General features: G+C 42.5%; 1 protein-coding gene across 1 annotated transcript in view; it reads right to left on the bottom strand.

The window, feature by feature from the left end:
- Positions 1 to 1,085: 1,085 nt before the first annotated feature.
- Positions 1,086 to 23,132, bottom strand: part of LOC307120750 (interferon-induced very large GTPase 1-like) — a 44,304-nt gene continuing 22,257 nt past the window's right edge. The window contains exon 4 of the mRNA XM_079807917.1: positions 1,086 to 9,174. Within this exon, the coding sequence (XP_079664043.1) occupies positions 1,981 to 9,174 (7,194 nt within the window). The 3' untranslated portion in view covers positions 1,086 to 1,980. The remainder of the gene's footprint in view (positions 9,175 to 23,132) is intronic.

The raw sequence follows: 23,132 nt of genomic DNA, 5'->3' as shown, positions 1-23,132 counted from the left end.
TAATCACTGAGCGGGTCATGCGGAACAGCAGTGATGGACTTCCCGGTGTGAGCCCCATCTCATCAGGTAAGAGAGCTCAAGCGGCTCACACAGGGCACTGGATGGGGGCAGAAGCCATGGCGCTTTGGTAGGGATTCCTATTCGTCGGTACTCCTACGTGGCGTCGAGAGTGACCGACTGAATGGGAACGTCTCGGTTACGTATGTAACCCTCGTTCCCTGAAGGAGGGAACGGAGACGCCACGTCCCGTCGCCATGTCCTCTGTACCCTGCTGGGGTGCCTGTCTACCTACCCAGCTCCTCAGCAAAAGGCTGATTTGATGCAATCACCTGTGTCTCATTTATACCCGCACGGCGTGGCATGAGCACCTGGTGCAATCATTGCATGCCAATGTGCATTGGCTCGTTTAGTTACACTCGAAGTAGATTGGCTCTCGCGAGCGAGATTCCTATTCGTCGGTACTCCGACGTGGCGTCTCCGTTCCCTCCTTCAGGGAACGAGGGTTACATACGTAACCGAGACCTTTTGTGGTTGCGTTGTTCCGGCACAGGAGTTGAGAAAAATAAATACGACCGTTTTGGTCTCATGCAGCAATCATGACTCTGCATATCTTTGATAGCATGCAAAGCTACATGGTTAATATTTAATGTTTAAACTTCATTTTGTGCTACGAAATGTAGAATCATACATGTGCTCTTGATTAGATGGGTTGTAATGAATGAACATTTACTAATTTAGTACAACTGTTTTAACAGTTTTAATTGTTACAACACAAAATTTGTTGTCTGAAAGTCAACTTAAAAACTTTAACTGCCTTAAAATGTTATATTAACTTGAAAAATAATTTTTTGTTAAAAATATCATAGCTTTGTAAAATCAACCTTTTAATTCTAAGTAATTTCTAAGTAATGAATTTGCTCAAGTTGACTAAAGTATTACAGTACTTCCTATCAGTTACTTTTTTATTCATTAAAGTCTAATTTCAATGAAAATGAATCAATGATGAGCAGGTTTAAAAGGAAAAAATACAAAAAATATATTAAAAATATTTGTAAGTAAAAAATGACCAAGACAGAGGTATATAAAAACATTTGTATTGAACATCAATATATATCATATATATCATACAACAAACATGTCTTTTTTCACAAAAATAGTGGCAATATCCATCTCTTCTTTTATTTAACTTACTTAAGTTTCTTCTTACTCAAATTGTAGTTCTTGTTTTGAAAAAATAGCCAAAAACCCACAACGCTTTCAAAATGAGGTGTGTAGACTGAAAATATCCAAATAGGCAAAGATGCAAAAAGAAGCCTATACACTCTAATAATGAAAAGAAAGACACTAAATGTGAGATAAAAGCCATTGCTGTGCTGAAAAAAGTGTCTTGCATTTCAGTCACATTATGTGACCTTTCTCAATGTATTATATTCTTGTATACAGCAGTCCAAAAATATTTTTACATTTGAGGCAAATTAAAAGAAACCAGAGACAATGTATAACAATTAACTGACATGATACATGATCAGCATCACAAAATACAAAGCATTGCCATTATATTACCCTTTTAATATTCTAAGTAACAGTTTCATAAATGGGACATGGTATGCTAACTTGCTAATATTACATTTATTAAAAAGATACACTAAAGGTTCACAAAGTTAACAAGAGGAAGCACAAGCATAGTTTCACAAGTTCACTAGTTCATATGAGATAAATGTATTTTGCATGCTGTCAATAACAAATGGGGCTTGAGTGCCAAGATTCCCCTGAACTTCTTGATTAATTAAAGAAATATAAATAGATACATATACATATCAGTAGCAGTAAAGGTATTGATGTTTAAATAGAAATAATGTTGTTATAAGAATTGTCACAGGAGGAGGTAAGCAGCCGCTTATATAGGCTACTGATTCTGTGATTACAACTTGCCTTTTGGAAGTCTAGAACAACTTCTTCGTCTAATAATTGTCTAATAATTTATGGTGATTTCAAGGCATTTTTCTGAATAATGTCATTCATCTCCTTTATAACTTTATCTTTTTTTATTTGTTTCCAGTTCTCCGGGATTTCGCCACGGCCTGCAAATTTGAAATTGTACAGCTTTTCCAACTGTTCACTAAAGGTGCAGATAAACCATTTCCAGTATAATTTATCCTGATTGTCTGGTTTAATTTTCCAGCTATTGTAAGGAGGGCCTGCTTCTTCAAAATGTTTAAAATAGATCCACTTTCCTGAGTTAGGGCTTTTGAATTGAATGTCACTTATGACAGATGTTGAACAAAAGTCCAGAACAAAATGTTTTTTGCCTACATCGATATCCCAAAATAAAAACCTCTTTTGATGAAAAAGACCACCAATGGCCTGACATCGATGCCACTCCACAGTGTGATCTGTCCCATGATTTGGAATGGTGTTAGTGCACACAGCTTTACAGAAAGGACACTGCTCCCAGCATCCACTCAGCTGTTCAAAGAGAACATCAACTGTTTTTTCTTTTAGTTTAATAATAATAATAGGCCCTGAGCCTAAGATACTTTTGGGGTTATTCCGTCCTTTTTCCAACATGTCCTTGAGTGAAATAGCAACTGTCTCCTGGAGGATTTGTGCATTATCAATATGCAGATTTTCAATAGTTCTTAAATCTTCTCTTGACAAAGAAATCTCCTGTCCAAGTCTCAAGCAAAATACATCAAGCCACATTGAGGCATTGCCTTGTGCTTCTCTCATTTTTTCTGATGCAGAAGAGCACTCAACCATAACTTTCTCTGTTAGCTGTGACCAGCTGGAAGATAGTGCCTCTAACACTTTCGTTTGTTCATCACTGATATGCTTCACAACACATTCTGTTATAAAATCTCGACAGAAGGATTTTGGATTATTAATGTACTCAATGTATTCTTCAAATTTCTGTTTTTCTGCTAAATGTTTCATAATGTGATGCTCAAAATCAGACTTATTTCCTCGAAGTGCTTCATGGTGATGTCTCATGTAATCTGCTATCTCAATGCTTAATTTTTCAGAAAGAGCACATTGCATTGCTTCTTGAAGACTGTTTATTAAAACTGAGACGAAAGTCTTAACCGATTCTGCACCCTGACAGTAGCGTTTGAATAACTGGAAGAAATTTTGCTTTTTCTTCATTAAGTGTGTGAGGGGGTCGTTTTCTGACCTGAAGTTTTCATTTATTTTTTTGAGCTCCCTTGTTGATATTCTGCAAACATAAGCAGATAAACAAGCTTTGTACAAACTTGTAAATTGGAAACCATAGGATTTCTGATATTTGAGGGTCATTTCATCAATTTCTTCCAAAATCTCATGAATGAAATTCTCAGTAACATCATTACCATCTGCAGCCTTCTTTTTAATTCTCTTACTGATATCTTGCAAAATTTGTTTGGAAATCTCATTTCCAATTTGATTCATCTGACAATTGTTCATCTTGAATTTGTGAAAGAATGATTGTTTAATATGTTTGCCAGTATCAAATTGGAAAACTTCCTCTGATTTATTACAAACAACATCTTTGTGTTTTTCAAAGCGAGTCAATAAGGCACTTTCGACTAAACTCTGTATATTTGTTTCTGTGTCCTTTGGATTCTTAGACGACAGATCAGTTGTCCACTGTATCCAAAGTTTGTTAAATTCATCCAGTATTAGAGCCTCATTTGGAGTTTGGTTTTTGATTGCAGATGCTGCAGCCATGCCTTTCTGACACAAGTCTCGCTCATACTCCCTCGTCTTGCTGTCAAGCTCTAGTTTAAGATTCCTTTGAATTACTTCCTTTAGACCTTTTGTATACGTTTCTTCAGAGAGCTCTTCTTTCAAAATTTCCAACCTTCTATCAATCAAAACTCTCCACTGAGAGAGAATATCAGAATGATTCGTCTCCCTGAAATATTTGTCAACATCAGCTTTGATTGTTGTGTGAGTGTCTTCAAAGATGCTTTTTATCTCTGACTCATTGATAGTATTTAAATCACAAGTTTTCACTCTGCAGTTCAAGGTCCTTTGTGTCTCTAAAGCCATTTTCCTTAATTTCCATGACCACCTCTGGTAATCTCTCTCAAGATCACTGTACACCTTCATATCCAAGGAATTACGGAAGTTAAAAACGAAGTTCTCATTTAACAATGCATTCCATGTGTCTTTTATTCTCTCACTGACCTCAGACAGAGTGAGAAGTGTAGAGTTTGACTGCCAGGTTGAAATTGAGAGCACCCTCTTCTTAAGCTCCTGCACATTCTGACTGTACGATGGGTTGGGTGGAGCCATTGGAGGATCACCCTCCAAAAGATTCTTGAAGTAATACACATCACTGTTCACATCAAACTTTATGATGTCACTGAAGCCTACAACAACTTGATTCTCTTCTTCTGCAGCAGCCCTGGAAATTTCATCAAGTTTCTCTATAAGCTGTATTCGTCCTCCTTGGTTTTTGTCTTTGGCTGTAATGTCTGACACATTTTGGTGAACAAACATACAACTTGGCCTGATATTTACATTCTTCATTCTCAAAAATGCCTGAAAACAAACCTGCAGAATGTTTTGAATTTCACATAGATTTTCTCCCATTACATTTATCAGTGTAAGGTCACTGATTCCAATTATGAGGGTGGCCAATTCATTGTCATTTTTAACCACAACATCAGGATCAGTTACTGTTGAGCGTAGTCCCTCTGTGTCCACTACAAGTACATAATCAAACAACAACTCATCCCTTATTTGTTCCTTGACTGGGAGCAGATGCATGAATGCTCCTCTTGTGCATGGTCCTGAACTTACAGCAAAATCCAGCCCGAACATTGTGTTGAGAAGAGTAGACTTTCCAGAACTCTGAAGCCCTACAACAGAAAGTACTAACACTCTTTTATCACCAAGTTTGTGGATAAGTTTGTCCAGGACAGCACTGACCCAGTCAATTGCCACAAAATTTACATCTCCATCCATTAGTTCTAATGGGTGTCCAGAGAGCATCAAATCAGCTCCCATTTCAGGGAGCTTATCAAGTTCAATTTCATGAATGGTCTTGCTCTCTTCAACAGACATATGGGATTCATATATTTGACTTATTTCACGTAACACATGTTGAAGTCCAAATGTGGCATGCTTTATTCTTTCAGATAATTCACAAAGATCAGTCTGGTATTTTCCTTTCTCTCCAGGTGATGCTTCTCTGTATTTTAGCCATGTTCTGTTATATTGTTTTGTTAGATCAACTAGATTACCTCTGAGAGCCTCATTAAGGCTTTTCTTGAAGCAGTTTAAAAAGTATAATCTTTCCTTTTCCTCGACATCAACAACATATTGAAGGAATTTTTCCATGAAAACATTTTCTGATGATCTTTTCTGTTGGTTAGCTCTAATCTTCATTTTCTCTTCGGTTATTTCAGCACGCTGCTGCTCAATGCTCATGTTTTTTTTGCACCGTATACGATGAAACTCTTTGTCTTTGATGCACCACTGCATCCACAGCTTGTCTTGCAAAGGCAAATGTACATCTTTCAAGCCCAATGATTTCCTGTCTGTTTTGTTTCCTTTTGTCTTTTTCTCAACATATAATATGTCCATAAGCACCATAGCTTTTTCTCTTCCTTTCAATTCAGCCTCTGTTTCAACTATGAATCCTTGCTGTCTTCCTTGTTCAAAATTATCTTTCAGGATTTGTTTCCGATTTCCGTTTGAGAGAAGCTGATTCATTTTAAAAAGTGTTTCCTGGGTTAATTCAGCTTCATTTCGGTTCTTAGCTGCAATTCTGTTAGGATCTCTTTTGTCTGGTGTCTCGATCCCAGAGAACAATGCAATGAAAGGTGTGCTGCATTCTAGAAAATTTTTGATCCCCTCTTGTATTGCAGAATCACTGAGATTTTCAGGTAACAACAATACAATGATGGAACTTATTCCCATAAGGAACTGGACTTGTTGTGGATGTTTGCAGGCGTCACCATGGAGGTTGATAAAGGCCATACAGCTTTCAAAAATGTCACTTTTCTTCCCTTCTGGGAGGTACCATGAAATCTCTGCTACCCCTTCCAGCAAAACACGTGTCGTTGTACTTCCTCTACAGTGGCGACTGAAGAAAGTGGGGTGCCCATTCTTGTTAATCATGTCATTCATAATTTTTGATTTTGAGTTAATGGATGTTCCTAGTCTCATAAAAGACACAACTGGAAAAGAAGTGTCCAATACAGACCCTGATACTGGAGATTGTTCTGTGGCTTGCAATGCAAGTGCACTTATTTGGAGTGGCCACACAGGCAATTCTACTTGTCGAGTGGATAGATTGGGCACTAGCAGGGGTACTGCAAAATGACATTTGGATAGCTGGGTAAAAATAAATTGCCGTGCAAAATCATTGGAGCAATGATAAACTGCCATATAGATGTCCATGGGGTGGATTTGATCCTCATTAGCATTAGAATCAACATTTTCCACCTTAAAATCACAAAAACTCTCCAAGCTGCATGGTAAAGACTTAGAGGAAATTTGTAATGTAGGTTCAATGCACAGGAACCTAACATTGACATCTAGTGTTAACAGTCTGTAAATAAATTGAACCCATAGTTCTTTCTCTGTGACAGTTTGCGTAATGCATGTTGACAACATGTTTATATTATGAAGATTTGAATTTGTCAGTTTTGCTGGATAATATTTAAGCAAATCCAATCTTTCAAACAACTCTTTATATGGACTTGCAAGTCCAATATTTAGTTTAGGAAATCCATCTACTGGGGCTGCTTTAACAGCATCCTCTGTATTTGAGGTGTCTGCAGCTTCTGTGTTTTCTGAAATCCCAGTGGATGGAAAATGTCCTTCTAGTTTTGAAGTGCCGTAGAGCATTGACCTCAGTTGCTCCTCCAAGAGTTCCCAGTTTACATGTTTCGTGAAATCAGCAATTGCGTGTTTCAGATCTTGATTAATGTCTTCTTTCATAGTCTGTTTGAAGGCATCAAGTGTTTTCTGTTTATCCACAGATAGTTCATGACCGCTGTGTCTTGATGTCAGCAATGTCAACAGACTAAAGGCCTGTGCCTTCAAAATACTGTCCTTGCGAAATCCCCTATATTTGCTGTGTACATCTGAGAGCTCTTTTATTAAAAAATCAATTTCCTGAGAACCCAGAAGGGGATGAAAAGTGTCCTCTCTGTGTCCAACATGTTTTGTGACTGAGAGCACAAGTAAAACTAAGTCATCAAGGCTATTTTCTTTCATAGTTTCAAGCCATGAATTTATTGCATGGGTAACTTTGCATGTGATAGTCACATTTATGTCTTCCTCGGAACTTTGCAGAAAATCTTCACTTGCTTTTTCCAGAACCGTTGTTACATCAGAAAACTGTTGGATGGGAGTAAACATTCCATATACATCTTCAGCCACCTCTGGGGTCCCTTTAACCCATTCTAAAATCTGTGCTCTGTTTGGGAATTTTTTTACTTGATGACAATGCGTCTCCATCACCAAGTATGTCAAGAATCTTATGTTGTCATCAGCATATGTCGTGGTAAGTTTGGTCAGGAATTTCTGAAGTGCCTCGTTGGAAAGGAAAATATCAATCCATTGTGTGAATGATGTGGTGCATTCTTTAATTTGCCTTCTCATTCTGAGTAAATCTAGAAGATGTTTCTCAGCATCTGAAAGAGACCACTCATCCACTGACAGCATCAATTGTTTGGCTTCAGAAACAATTCTGAGTGCTTTAACATCATCTGCAGATTCTACATCCTGGTGTGTGATTTCTTTATAAGCTCTCATTAGAAATGTGCACAATCTGAGAGGGTCTTTAAACTGATCATTATTAGATGTTCTGATGATATCCCACACTGGCGTCAAAGTCGATCCTCTGTCTATGACTGCCCAGGTTCTTTTATTTGCTGCAAGGTTGTTTTTCCACAGTGTGTGATCATCTGTTTCTGCTGGACCTCCAGATTTATCAACAGAGAGCTGGACCACTGTATTGAGGTCATCATTACATCTAATCTGAGAAGCTCCTTTCCCTTTTGAGTAACTTGCTGAAACTGAAGCTGAAATTTCCTTGCTTGATTGCACAGTACTATTCATTGCCAAGACATTGCACAGCTGGGATTTCACCTTATCATAGTTCTGTTCTGAAAATCCCTGAGCATATGCATTCCTCCAAAATGTTCCACCAAAATGTACTGGACCCTGAGACACATGAGATCCAAACCTTTCAAAGAATCTCTGTACATGTTTCAGAAGAAAATGATTTTCATCTTCATCAGTGGCATGCAACAATTCATTGATTTCTATTAGTTCTTTCTTTGCAGAGTCAGACAACGTAAGCTGGTCAATGAAAGCTAAAGCAAGTGGCATGTAATGAAATACTGTCATTGCCACATAAGACCGCTCAGACTGGCTTTGAAAAGTTCTTGATGATTGAGAAGTATTTTGTAAGCCAAACTTTATTTGTGTATCTAAAAATCCAAGATTAAGTTCTGCACTGAAGCTGTAGCCCAATTTTTCAACAGATCCTAAAAATTCTTGGTGAGATTTGTAGGAGGAAAACTCATACCTCATATAGTGAGAGGTATGTCTTGGCCCAGCAAGTTTAAAGTCATCAATTCTGATTAATTGTTGTCGTTCCTTCAAAAGATCTTCAACTTTCCCAGTTTTGAAAATGCCCTGAAGTGCAAGACCTCCTGAAGCTGTATTTAAAATCTCTTTATCAGAAATGGACATGGCAGGTAAACATTGTGAATCATTATTTGTAGAGAACCTTGTTATCAAACTGTCAACACAGTCCTTCAGAGGTCTTTCATTTATCATGTGTGTGATTCTTGGTTTCTCTAGGTCATGTGTCAGTGTTGATTCAAGTTCTTTTGTCATGTTTTGGGTCATATTATCTAGATTTGGTAGATGCTCTGCTAACACAGGTTTTTCCTTAGAAGTAGATTTTTCTACTTCTTTTGCCACTGCCTCTGATTTATCTGGTTCTAGATTACCTAAGAATTTTTGAAGAGCATTCTTTTCCCATCTGTAGCGAGTGTGTTTCTTGAGCAGTTCAAAGTCCTCATTATCCAAATACTCAAGCTGTTTTGTATCAGTCACCTTTAACTCATCTTTGAATACTTTGGTCCAGAATGAGCCATCCAAACCAAAAGCCACAAGTTCGGCTTCTAGATCTTTGCAGGGTTTCAGATCAGATCTCGGCACTCCCTAGGGAAAAAAAAAAAAATAAATAAATAAATATATATATATATATATATATAGCAACATGCCACAATTTACATCTAGAAGCTAAAATTTGTGAACAAACTTGATGTTGATGAAAACTTGAGCTGAGACTCAAGTTCCCCTTCGAGGGAACTCGAACTGCGTCGTCGAGTGACAACACTCTGGGGGAACGCCCACAGCGTTACGCATCTGAAGTATGAATGAAATCAAGCCAATCTGATTGGTGGTGCGTCGTGACGTAGTAGATGACGGCATACCCGGAAGATACAAAAAGGAAGCTGATGCAAACACACATTAGCTTTTTTGCTCTTCAGCGAAGCTCTATATGTAAAAATTGTCTGTCTATTTGGTGTTGTTTTGTCACAAATATATCCCTACAAGATGGCTAGTGAGCAACAGTTCACAAGGTGTGTGCACCCGTGTCCGCGATTCATTTCGGGCACGGACACACACCTTTTGTGTGTACAATGCCTGGGCGTGCAGCACGCTAAGGCGGCTCTCGAGGGAGCCGCCTGTAGCGAGTGTGAAAAGCTGCCGCTCAGGGTGTTGCGCTCACGGCTGGCTGTGTTCAGCGAGACCGGCCAAGCCCGCGAGCCCCAGGGTTCTGGGCCCGCTGTTGCTGAGGCACGGCGGCGCCGTAGATCATGGGGCTCGCAGCGGGACCTCGTGACAGGATATGGGACTGCTGAGGCACTTTCCCTATCCTCGTCCGAGGACTCCGATGTTCTCCCGGTCCGTGCGGAAGCCCGCGATGCGGCTTCTTCCCGCGGGGCGGAGAACCCGATGCTTCAGCTGTCTGGCTCTGAGGAGTCGGATGTGCTGAGCGTCGAGGCGGGTGCAGTGGAGCCTGAGCCATCGCTTCATGCACCCGCTCCAGAGGAGCTAGTGGAGGTTTTGACATGCGCTGTGGCCAAGTTAAACATCCATTGGCCGCAGGAAGAACCGGAAATCCAGCCGCCCAGTAAGCTGGATGAACGGTTCTTCAGGCGCAAGCCTCAACCTCCACGCCGGGGTCTGCCTTTTTTCCCGGACCTACACAATGAGTTGTGTAGGTCCTGGGATAAACCCTATTCGGCCAGACTAACCAGCCCTCCAGTACTCGACTTCGGTAACGTACTGGGGGCGGCCGAACAGGGTTATGGGACACTGCCGAGGGTAGAGGAGGCTCTCGCGAGCTACCTCTCTCCCGAGGCCGCTTCGTCCCTGAAGACCCCGGTATTGCCCGCCAAACCAGCGCGCGATACATCAGCGCTGGTAGGGAGGGCATATATGGCGGCTGGGCGGGCTGGTAGTTGCCTGCACACTATGGCGGTGTTGCAGGCCTACCAGGCCGACCTCCTCAAGGAGCTCGACGAGGGCGGGGGCCCGTCTCCGGACGATGTCCTCGAACTCAGGAAGGCCACCGATTTGTCTCTCCGCATCGCCAAGGAGACGGCCCGTTCCATCGGCCGCTCCATGGCGGGTATGGTGTGTGTGGAGAGGCATCTTTGGTTAAACCTGTCGGGGATGAAGGAGAGAGAGAGAAACACTTTCTCCTAGATTCCCCGGTCTCCCCTTCTGGGCTTTTCGGCGGTGCGGTTAACACCGTCGTCGAGAGGTTCCAGGAGGTGAGAAAACAGGCGGCGGCCTTCCAGCAGTATCTCCCTCGTCGATCCAGCTCTTCGGGGAAGGCTGTCTCAAAGGGACAGCCTCGGCCGTCTACTAGCTCCTCGCACCGGCAGGTGCAGAAAGAGAGCGTTGCTTCTCGCGCCCCTCCTGAGGGAGCCTGGCAAAAGAGGCGGCGCTCTCGTGGCAAGCCTTCAGAGCCTAAGGTCGATCTGAGGACCGTCCTTCAGGCGAAGAAGGCTGCCACTAAGCGGTCCTAGCTGCGGCTGGATCGCTCAGAGCTGCCCCCCCCCCCGGGTTGGAACGACCGAGGTCGTCTTCCCCCCGGAGCTCTTGGGAGATCAGTGCTGTGTTCCCGCCGTCACAGACGCTTCGGGCCTCACTGATCTCCCGCACACGCGTGTTGTCTTCGCTGCCTCCAACAGGACTTGCGGCTGGACAGCAAACGTGTGCACCCACCGAAAATCGTTCCCGACTTCTCCCTGCCGAGGCTCGGTTGACACCCGTGGCCAGCCTCGAGAGGCTGGTTCCCTTAGTAGATTATCTTGGCGCATGGACATGCCTTCCGAGTGTATCTACATGGGTCCTGCAGACTGTAGAGCTGGGTTACAGACTACAGTTCGGTTCTCCTCCCCCGAAGTTCAACGGGGTGGTCCGGACTGTGGTCGGCCACAGAGACTCAACACAAAGAAAAGCGTGTTGACGCCCTCCCAGAGGACCACGTTCCTGGGAGTCGTGTGGGATTCCACGTCGATGCGGGCACGTATGTCTCCCGCACGCGTGGAATCCATACTGGCGAAGGTCTCCAGAGTGGAGCCAGGCCGCAGCCTCACTGTGAAGCAGTTCCAGAGACTGCTGGGGCTCATGGCAGCAGTGTCCAACGTGATACCTTTTGGCCTGCTGCATATGAGACCCCTACAGTGGTGGCTGAGGGCCAGGGGGTTTTCCCCGAGGGGAAATCCGTTTCGTATGATCAGGGTAACGCGCAGATGCCTTCGTTCCCTCGTCATATGGCAGAAACCTTGGTTCCTGTCCCAGGGGCCAGTGCTGGGAGCATCATGTTGCCGGAAAGCCGTTTCAACAGATGCCTCCCTCTGGTTGGGGCGCGGTCATGGAAGGCCGCTTTGCGAGAGGTCTGTGGGAGACCCGGCATTCTTCATGGCACATCAACTGCCTGGAGATGCTGGCGGTCTACAAAGCTCTGAGGAGCTTTTACCCGGACCTCCGCGGCCACCATGTCCTGATACGCTCAGACAACACTTCGGTTGTCGCGTATCTCAATCACCAGGGGGGCTTGAGGTCGCGCCCTCTATGCAGACTGGCGCATCAAATCCTCCTGTGGTCCCAGGGGAAGTTATCGTCCCTCAGGGCGATATACATTCCCGGGGACCAAAACCAGGGAGTAGACATCCTGTCGAGGCAGGGGCTGAGGCCCGGGGAGTGGCGACTCCACCCAGAGGTGGTGGAGGCCATGTGCGAGAGATTCGGCCCAGTGGAAGTGGACTTGTTCGCGTCTCGAGAGACGTCCCACTGTCCACTGTGGTTCTCTCTCAGGCATCCAGCCCCGTTGGGACTGGACGCCATGATGCAGACGTGGCCGAGGCTGCGTCTGTACGCATTTCCCCCGATCGCTCTGCTCCCGGGAGTTCTGGAGCGGGTCCGCCGGGAGGGCATCAGCCTGCTCTTAGTAGCACCCCGGTGGCCCACTCGAGTATGGTTCTCGGACATCATAACTCTGCTAGACGGCTCTCCGTGGCAGGTTCCTCTGAGGAGGGATCTGCTCTCTCAGGCAGGGGGCACAATATTTCACCCCCGGCCGGAGTTGTGGAGCCTCTGGGTCTGGCCCCTGAGGGGGCTCGGTACCTAGAGGCGGGCCTGTCAGCAGAGGTAGTCTAGACCTTACTCAGCTCCAGGGCTCCTTCTACCAGGAGACTGTACAGCCTCAAGTGGAATGTATTTTCCACTTGGTGTAGAGAGCGTGAGGTGGATCCAGTTAACTGCCCAGTGGCTTCAGTGCTGGAGTTCCTCCAAGATCGCTTCTCCGCTGGTCTTACCCCGTCCACCCTGAAGGTGTACGTGGCTGCCCTTGGGGCTTTCCACGCACCTCTAGGTGATGGACCTTTGGGGAAGCACCACCTGGTTGTACAGTTCCTCCGTGGGGCTCGGAGGATGAGGCCGGTAGCTCGCTCCAGAGTCCCAACCTGGGACCTGGCGGTGGTTCTGGAAGGGCTGGCTGAGGCCCCCTTCGAGCCACTGGAGCTGGCTGAGCCTAAGAACCTGACCTTGAAGGTGGCCTTTCTACTCGCCATTACCTCTCTGAGGAGAGTGGGAGATCTCCAGGCTTTGGCGGTCACGCCAACCTGCCTGAAGTTTGCCCCCGGCAGAGTAAGGGCCATTCTTCACCCTAGACCGGGTTACATTCCCAAGGTTCCATCTCAGGGAGCCCGGTCTCTGGTTCTTCAGGCTTTCCATCCCCCTCCCCACCTGACGGCGGAAGAGGGGAGACTTCATCTGCTCTGCCCGGTCAGAGCTCTGGGTATTTATCTAGAGAAGTCTTCCCATTGGAGGAGGTCAGACCAGTTGTTGGTGTGCTTCGGCTCACCCAAGAAGGGGCTGCCTGCGTCAACTCAGACGATCAGTAATTGGATCGTCCAGGCTATAGCCACGGCTTATAGGGTGCGCAATTTGCCTTCACCTATGGCCGTGAGGGCCCATTCCACCAGGAGCATGGCTTCATCAGTGGCCCTCCTTTCTGGCGTCTCGCTTCAAGAGGTATGCGAGGCGGCGGGGTGGGCCACCCCGCACACCTTCATACGTTTTTACAGTCTGCACCTCCCGGTGACGCCTGGTGCTCGAGTTCTTGCGTCCTGAGTGTGCCTGGGTCTCCAGCTTCACACTAGGACGTGGGGTGATTTCGGTGTGGCCTAGTGGGTATTAACGTTCCCCAGAGTGTTGTCACTCGACGACGCAGTTCGAGTTCCCTCGAAGGGGAACGTCTCGGGTTATGACTATAACCCTTGTTCCCCGAGAAGGGAACGAGACACTGCGTCTCGTCGCCACACCTATCACGGTTAGAGCGCTTGCTTCATCGCAAAAGAGCTAATGTGTGTTTGCATCAGCTTCCTTTTTGTATCTTCCGGGTAAGCTGTCATCTACTACGTCACGACGCACCACCAATCAGATTGGCTTGATTTCATTCATCCTTCAGATGCGTAACGCTGTGGGCGTTCCCCCAGAGTGTTGTCACTCGACGACGCAGTGTCTCGTTCCCTTCTCGGGGAACAATGGTTATAGTCATAACCCGAGACGTTCTGGTTGCCTTGTGTGCTGCCTAAGGCTATTGTTCCTACATAACAGTTTATTTTATCAGTTATTTTGTCTATGAGTTGTTATATTTCTTACAGATTTCTTACAGATTCTTACAGATTTCTTGCTCAATCTAAATCAGATACAGATAAAGTAGCACAGTAAGATTACATTTATTTGAATGCATTAAGGAGAAAGTGTGTGAATTAATCCTACCTGTGCAGTGCTTCTCTACTGATAGTGAAGCTCTGGGTTTTAGTTACTTCAAAAACCAGAAAGAAATATATGCTAGAATTTTTCAGTTTCAAGCTCAGTTTCTAAGTAGGCCCCACATGGGTTAGCCAAAGTGAAAAGAACACTGTTCAGCGTGCACACTACAGGATGTTAAATGTAGCACAGAGGCCACATCCACACGAAGCCAGAGCCTTCCCTATCCAATCTTTTTTTTTTCCTTGTTCTAAAAAAAATCCGTAAACACAGCGTCGTCTCAAGAAATATCTGCATTCACACGAAACCACTGAAACTGACTCAAAATTGTGTAGAATACATGTATTTCTGCCACAGAGAAAAAAGAGAAAAAGACCTGGAGCATGCAAATAAACCGAACACAAGCCGTTGTTGTTGCTGTTACGTGACATATCGGTGACGTGTCAAACTAGGGTTGAGAAGTGGGGCGATGACATCATTTCACAAAATATACAGATTGGCTGTACACACGAAAAAGCAAGGGTGTCATTTTCAGATTTCTAGTGGTTTTTAGGCTCCCCAAAAAAAACTAAAACTTACTCACAGCCTTAGATGAAATCAACTGAAGATAAAAGACATTCAATCTCTCAAGATCTCGGCAGAGGAGAATTAAACAACTCCACAAACATTATTACCAGCTTCACTTATTACTGACCACTTTGACTTTGTTTATTTCATATGTCTACAAAAGTTCTTATTAAGAATGAGCAGAGGTTTATATGTTGATGTTTTGTTGAAAATATTTGGTCGCCATCAGGGGCGCCGCTAGCAATTTTGGGCCCAATGAAAGAATATGATGTTGGGCCCTCTACCACACCAACCTAGCTATCCAAAATCTTTGTCTGCAATTTAATAATACTGACCAATTAAGCTCCGCTCGCTCAACCCAGAATGCCCCGATTGGCTGATGAAACATTGATTAAAATTAAGATACAATTATACGAAACAAAACTTAATAAAGTGGTCACAATCATGTCTGATCAACTCCATTCATCTTATGATGTGTCCTTTCTCACTCATACTGTTCACTTTTCATAATCGACATAGATTGACAGATTGACAACATAGACATAAAAAAACAACATCATAATATTTAAACAAAAAATATACAAATAAATACCTTAATGGCTGCAACAATTATAGCACAGAGAAATTTCATGACGGAGTGGGATATGAGTGAACGTAGTTTTACCCGTGAGCGGTTAATGAGTGGAGCATTTTGCTGGATTTTGCCGGAAATGCCATCATTTTTTTATATTTGTAACTCTTTGGTAGATTATACATTTATAATACATTACTACTAGTACTGTTACTACTAATAAAACCGATCTCTGGAGGCCCCAAAAGTGTGTGGGCCCTTAGAATCGTCCTAACTTTCCCCCCCTTGGTGGCGCCCCTGGTCGCCATTATGGTGATTAGTGTTTGCTTAGTTGTACAGTTTAACTCTTGAATTTTTAACATTAGTTTTTCTCTGGCTGCTGTAATCATTTCATATGGCAAGAACAGCAAGAGAAAAGGTGATCAGATGATGTTAGTTACTTGATGATATATTTGTAATTTGAATATTTGGCCTTATTTGCTGACCTCATGATAATCATTGATCAATAGTGACTCTACAGCACTGTGACTCTACAGCATGAGCTCCAGCAGTGCTTCACCTCGCTTTTTTTCTTATCAGTGGGAAAGAGACACAAATAACGAGTTTTGTCATACATATAAGTGTTATACATCATTTTATTTGTGTATACTATACAAAATGTTTTGCTTTTCGTAAAATAAATAAAACAAAAATGATGCATGAAGCACATTCTGTTGTCTGTCTCTCAGGGAAGTCCGTTCTGAAATGCGTTGTAACTTACCAAATACTTGCCACACAGACATGAGAGATATGTCTTTAGAAAGCTTGAAGAGTATACTTTTAAAGTAATCGAAAACAAATGTCAAAAACAAAAATGATCTGTTTATGTAATCCGTATGAAAGCCATGAGTTGTATGTTTTCTCAAGCGTCTGCTCATTATCCGTAATGTGCCCACACCCACACGCTATGCAGAATTCACATGCTAATCGTCTTAAACGCCCCATCACCTCAGTCAACAAACAAGCTTCATCATTCCTCTGCTTTTTATCGAGTTTAGAAGACACACTGTGAGGAATATGGACTTTTGAAAGTTTAAAACTTTTTCCCACTTAAATTAGTTAACGCGTTTTTGTTGAAAAAACCGAAGGCGCATTGAAGCAGTCTTTGTTTATATTGGTTTTAAAAGTTGTATAAAGTTTTAATGTAAATGATTGTAAATGAAAAGACTCAAGCCTTAGTATTTGACCTATTTTATTCTGAAAATCTTTATGTCAAGGGTTATGAAAATGAAAAAAGGAGTCAATACCTTAAATATGAATTATGACCGTCAGCCGCTCACATTCAGAAAAAAACTCATGTACGGACGTCATGAAGCGCTAGACAAAACAACGTCCCCCAGGGCTTTTAGTTCAAAAGTGTGCAAATTTGTAGAAATATTGATAGATTCTCATATTTTTAGGAGTAATATTTATAAAAAACACGGTGTTCTCATGTACTGTGATTCATTCATACTGAAAGCTAGAGGGCGATCTTGCACGTTTAGTCCACAAACGAGACTCATGATGAACAGCCATATGACATTCCAGGGACTTTTTTTGAATGCATTAATGAGAGAGTGATTTTATGTGTGAATTTGTCATACTGTCTCTATTAATTATGAAGCTGTGGTTTGTACTTACTTCAAAAGCTATTAAAATCTATGCTATAATGCTTGAGTTTCTAAGCTACTTTAATGATACATCACAGGACGGCAATGACAATGAGTTCCCTTTCAGTCGGTCACGTTCGACGTACGTCGGAACTGACCGACGAATTGGGATCTGATTTCAGAGACCAATCTACTTCGAGTGTGTTAAAAACGAGCCAAAGGTGATTGGCATGCGATTCACGCATTCCACGCACCATCCCGCAGTGCGGTATAAATAAGGAAGTGGAATGCTTGATCATTGCTTTTTACTTCGGAGCCGAACAGTGTCATTGCTGTGTCTACGAAGAGTGTTATTCGAGTCTCGTGAGAAGGATTGCTGTTCCAGTGCGGGTGTGACGGCGCGTTTCAGCGGGTGGCCGCTTCAGAGGAGATAAAGAGCTGGTTTTGTTGGTTGGCTGGGCGTTTCCATTTCTGAGTGCTCACGCAGGCTTGCACTATCTGAACTGCGTGAGCCGCGGTCATCTCCCTGAGTGCTTCAGCACTGAAAGAGCAGTTTTCCTTATCTAAAAGAGCAACACGGTTTGACCCTGCGTCTTTTTCAAGATGTCATTCAAACCGTGTGTTTCTGGATGCGGTTGTTTCCTGTCCTCATTTGACGGCCACGATCTCTCTCACATATAAACATGTGAGATTGCGTTTGTGGGTGATCCATGCTCTCTCAGGAGAGCATGGTCACGTCGGCACGTTGTTCGTCTCACCTTTCTTGTAAGGGCTTGAGCGTTCAACGCGCCGTGTGCCGTCGGGCGCCGGCTGACAGCGGGGGTTGCTACGGCAACCCAGCGTGTCACTTGGCACTCTCTAGATGCGCGGTCCAGACTATGAAACCTCAAACGGGGTTGAGTCCCTTTGCCTATTCCCCGATCTAGTTTCTTTTCTTGCAAAAGCCAGAAAGGACTACTTTGGTTAATAAGCCTTGGTGACCTGAGGATTACAGTGGTGCTTCGATGTCCTACTGGCGAAGGACGCGGTCGAGCCGGTTCCTCCAGCTGATATGAAGGCGAGGTTCTACAGCCCCTACTTCATTGTACCCAAGAAAGGTGGTGGGTTATGGCCAATCTTGGACCTGCGTATCCTGAATCGGGCCCTGCACAAGCTCCCATTCCGGATGCTAACGCAGAAACGCATTTTCGAATGCATCCGTCCCCAAGATTGGTTCGCAGCGATCGACCTGAAGGATGCATACTTTCATGTCTCTATCCTTCCTCGACACAGACCGTTCCTACGCTTTGCGTTCGAGGGGGAAGGCATATCAGTACAAAGTCCTGCCCTTCGGGCTGTCCCTGTCGCCTCACGTCTTCACGAAAGTCGCAGAGGCAGCCGTTCCGCTCAGAGAACGCGGCGTTCGCATCCTCAACTATCTCGACGACTGGCTCATACTCGCCCAGTCTCGGGAGCAGTTGTGCGAAAACAGGGACATGGTGCTCAGTCACCTCAGCCTGTTGGGCCTTCAGGTCAACCGAGAGAAGAGCAAACTCTGTCCCACACAGAGGATCTCTTATCTCGGAATGGAGCTGGATTCGGTCAGCCAGACTGCGCGCCTCACGGAAGAGCGGGTCCGGTCGGTGTTGAACTGCTTGAATTCGTTCAAAGGCAGGACAGCGGTCCCACTGAAATTTTTTCAGAGGCTCCTGGGGCATATGGCATCTGCAGCCGCGGTAACGCCGCTCGGATTGCTTCATATGAGACCGCTTCAACACTGGCTTCATAGCCGAGTCCCGAGGTGGGCGTGGCAGAGCAGCCAGTACTGGGTCCCAGTGACTCCTTACTCCTTGTCGCCAAACTTTCAGCCCGTGGTCCGACGCTTCGTTTCTCCGGGCCGTGGTGCCCTTAGAAGACACAGAGACACAACACACGTTTCACAGAAAAAAGCTCATGAGAACTGAACAGAGAAGTTTTCCGTATTGTTGTTCTTGAATAGTGCACAGTCGTTTTAATGTTCAAACTGGCAAGCCTTTAAACTCATTTAATTGATAAACTTCATGAGGACGCAAGTGAAAGTGATCAGGCTTCGGGGCTTGCGTGCACCGTCTCTGTGTGTGTATCAGCCCATATAACAACGCCGATGAACTTACCTAGGGCTGGTTGTAGGCCTTAAAATGATAACGATAATTATCGCAAAACAATTTTCCTCGATAAAATGATAACAACAGAACGATAAATACTCAATATAATGCTTAAACACTATGCGCAATGCTGCGCATGCGTTTTGCAGACCGAGCTTCTGGGCACCGCACGCGGTTTTGTTGACAGTCACAGTGGCCGACAGGCTGACAGGCTTGGAGGATTGGAGTGGAGCAAGAAAAATGAGCGATAGTGAAGAAAATTCAGTGCTCATGACTAGCTTGGAGGACACAGATATCGTTGACAAGAAAGGTCACTCAACTTCAGTGGTTTGGAGTTATTTTGGCTATTTGCAATCCGACATAAAACAGAGCGACGTGCACTGCTTTTCATAGGTTCAACACACGGTAATATAATTTTTCAATTATCTTGCTTCTTCGAAGTTCTTCCATATAGCATTGAGCCCAACACAGCGCTAAATATCTATATAATATATAATATATATATATAGGCTATATAATAATTAGCCTAATATCAGTTCACGCATAGGCTTATCACCTTGTTAGTTGTAGTGGGTGACTTACAACAAGCTAACGTTACCATACTATAATCACTAAAACATTGGACTTGTGGAAAAATACATCGGTATCATAATTTTTTGCCTTTGGTGATTAATTAATAACTCAGCATTGCCTGTATTAAAAGAGAAATAAAATAATTTCATCCGATGTTTAAAGTGTATAAAATAGACTTGACAGCCCTTACTGGAGTTCATCAACTACTGATCTTTGTACTCTCTGAGCCTACCGCAGTTGTGTGTTGGTGAGGGGTGTGTGTGTGTGTGTGTGTGTGTGTCAGTGAGGTGCGCAGTGGACCAATCCACTGTAAGGCAAGAGAGGGGGGACTCAAAATGTTTCTCAACTTTAGACATATGTCTAAAGAAACGTTTAAATGTCAAGTTTTAAACAATGTAAACCAAATCAAAAACAAATATTCGGTGTTTATGTAATCTGTTCGAAAAGAGAGTAATGTCAGTCACCCGCGAGCCACTTCATTATCCGGTAATGCGACCACGTCCACGGATCGCGCACTCTTTCAGATTGAAATACTGACGATCCAGAGTCGACGCCCAAACATCAACTCCATAGACTGTAAAAAGTTTATTCTGTTAGCATCTGTGATTATTAAATGCAAAAAGACTGTTTAAATATGAATCCTGCTGCAATATAAAATGTCATACATGCAAGACTGTTTAGACAAGATTTATTTGGCCTGTTTTGGACAGATTATAACGTGTTTATTCATTGTAAAAGAGCCTAGTGTCACATCAATAAAGCTTTTATTCACAAATGTCTGTTCAGATGCTACAAATATAGTACCAGTCAAATGTATTTTTATTTATATTGATGTTTAAATATTATAGCCTAATGTTATTTTTTAAATGTAATATCAAAGTTTGTTTTATCGAGTTAATATCGAGTTTTGTTTTGTAGAAAGTGAATTGCTTTCTTTACAGTGAATTTCATTTTGTATAAATTGTATCTCAATTTTAATTATTTACTATAATTTTTTATTTAGCATGAGACTACTTTCAAAAAAGTACAACAAATTTAGAAAAAAATGCTCTTCTTAGTCATGTTTGTCTTGTTTCTAGACTAAATATTTAAACATTCTTAAATCAAGATGCATTTACTAGATAAGTAAAATTTTCAACTAAATAAGAAGATCATTTTTTTCAGTGTAGTCAAATCTTTTGATCATTTAAAATATAATAGGCCTTTGTTGACTACATTCTAAATAAATTATTCTGGAGTTTTGTTTAGTAGAAGGTTATTTTTTTTGTTTTGTAGAAATTGAATTGCTTTCTTTACAGTGAATTTCATTTTGTATAAATTGTATCTTAATTTTATTTTCTTATTTTTTTTAGCATGAGACTACTTTCAAAAACAAAAAGTACAAAAAATGTAGAAAAAATGCTCTTAGTATTTTTTTCTTGTTTCTGGTCTGAATATTTAAACATTCTTAAATCAAGATGCATTTACTTGATAAGTACAGTATATAATAGATAATATATGTCCTTTGTCCTGTTGCTCTGTGTCACATAGGCCTACCTGAAGCTCATTCATTGTGCAGCTCATTATGCAGGCTATTGTGTTCTTTTGTCCTCTCAGGTAATACCCATAATTGAAGAGCTCTTTTCCAAAACGCGATAAACGCCATTTAAAAAAAAAATGAGTTTATCATGTCATTTTGCTGTGTACTGAACCTATTCACTGCTCCATCAACATTTCATGCCAAATCGCTATATTTCCTTGTTTAAAATGTACTGCAAGATGCTGTTTCTTTACAAAGCGCGATAAATGCCAAACCTATTTTTAGCCAAAACACGATAAATCCTCTCGACGAATCAGAATTCGATGAGCGTACTACGTAATCCAACAGGGCGGCACTCTGAACAGCTGTTTGTTTACGTTCATTCATTAAAATGAGTGCTTTAAACTCTGATAACACTTTTGATGGCCTTGATGAGCAAGTGAGACCTACACCTGGGGGTAGAAAACGCCGACTGGACAAAGAAAATCACAAAAAACAACAAAAAAAGAAGTTTCGTCACTCAGGTAGCGCGTTGATAACAACAGTGGGATATCAACACAAAGCTGCTGCCAAAGTTTTCTGTCAGGCCGAGAGGCTGTCGCCGGACGATCTGAGGATACATTTCAATTATTTTTTATGAAAAACCAAACAAGGTTGACCAGGATCACGCTATACTTCATCTCATGGACTTCACGCAAGTGACAAGGAAGCGTCCGAAAGTCCAGGACCATAAGCACGCTAGCATTCGCATTTCGCACGCATACACACACTCGCATTCACTCACACGAGCTCGCACACACACACGCACACACGCACACTCGCATTCACTCACACGAGCTCGCACACACACACACACACACACACACACACACACACACACACACACACACACACACACACACACACACACACACACACACACACACACACACACACACACACACACACACACTCGCATTCACTCACACACACACGCATACACTCACTCTCACACACACTCGCATTCACTCACGCTCACTCTCACACACACTATGTGATTTAAAAAAATGTATAGCAGACAATGGTCCTACTGTTTTACAGGTTAGACACTTTACTGTATGCACTATTAAATGCATTGTTGAATATTGAATATAACAATTCGTTTTTTTTCATGCATATGTAGTGGACAAGTTGGTCCTATTTGTTACAGGTTTTACACTTTACTAAAAATGACTGTATTTTTATGTGTAGGCTATTATATGTTTTATATTTATATTGAATATGTATTACTAAATAACTTATTGAATATTGTTATCATTATCATCAATAATTTATATTAATTTATGAGTCCCTGATTATATGTTGCATGTTCTCTTGTTGTTGTTTAAAAAAAAAAGACAAACCATAAATAAATAAAAAAATTGATGGATTTATAGCGTTTTGAAAAAAAATGAATGGATTTATAGCGTTTTGAAAAAAAATGTATTAACTTTGAATTTATCATCAACAATATTGTTGTTTGATTTAATAATCATTGTTCAACATGTTCAGACTGAGCCAAAAAAACATTTTAACAGGATAAATTGAATATTCACAAAATGTGTAGGTCTAGGTAAAAAAAACTATTTTCCTGAAAACTATTGAAATGGATTTATAGCGTTTTGGAAAAGAGCTCCTCAATTATTCATTAGATATCACGCCCCCTCACATACAGGCTTTGTGAGGAAAAACTGTCTTACAAATTTTAAATCAGTGTATTGTTTTATATGAATGAGTAGGCTCAATGATTTTCACATCAGTTTGAAGCAAAAACTCTAGGCAAATACACCCATTAGTCATAAGTATTGTGGACACATCTATTG

The sequence above is a fragment of the Gobio gobio genome (assembly GCF_949357685.1).
Source record: "Gobio gobio genome assembly, chromosome: 24".
NCBI lineage: Eukaryota > Metazoa > Chordata > Actinopteri > Cypriniformes > Gobionidae > Gobio > Gobio gobio.
Note: the sequence above shows the minus strand (reverse complement) of the source record. Positions and strands in the feature narration are given on the sequence as shown.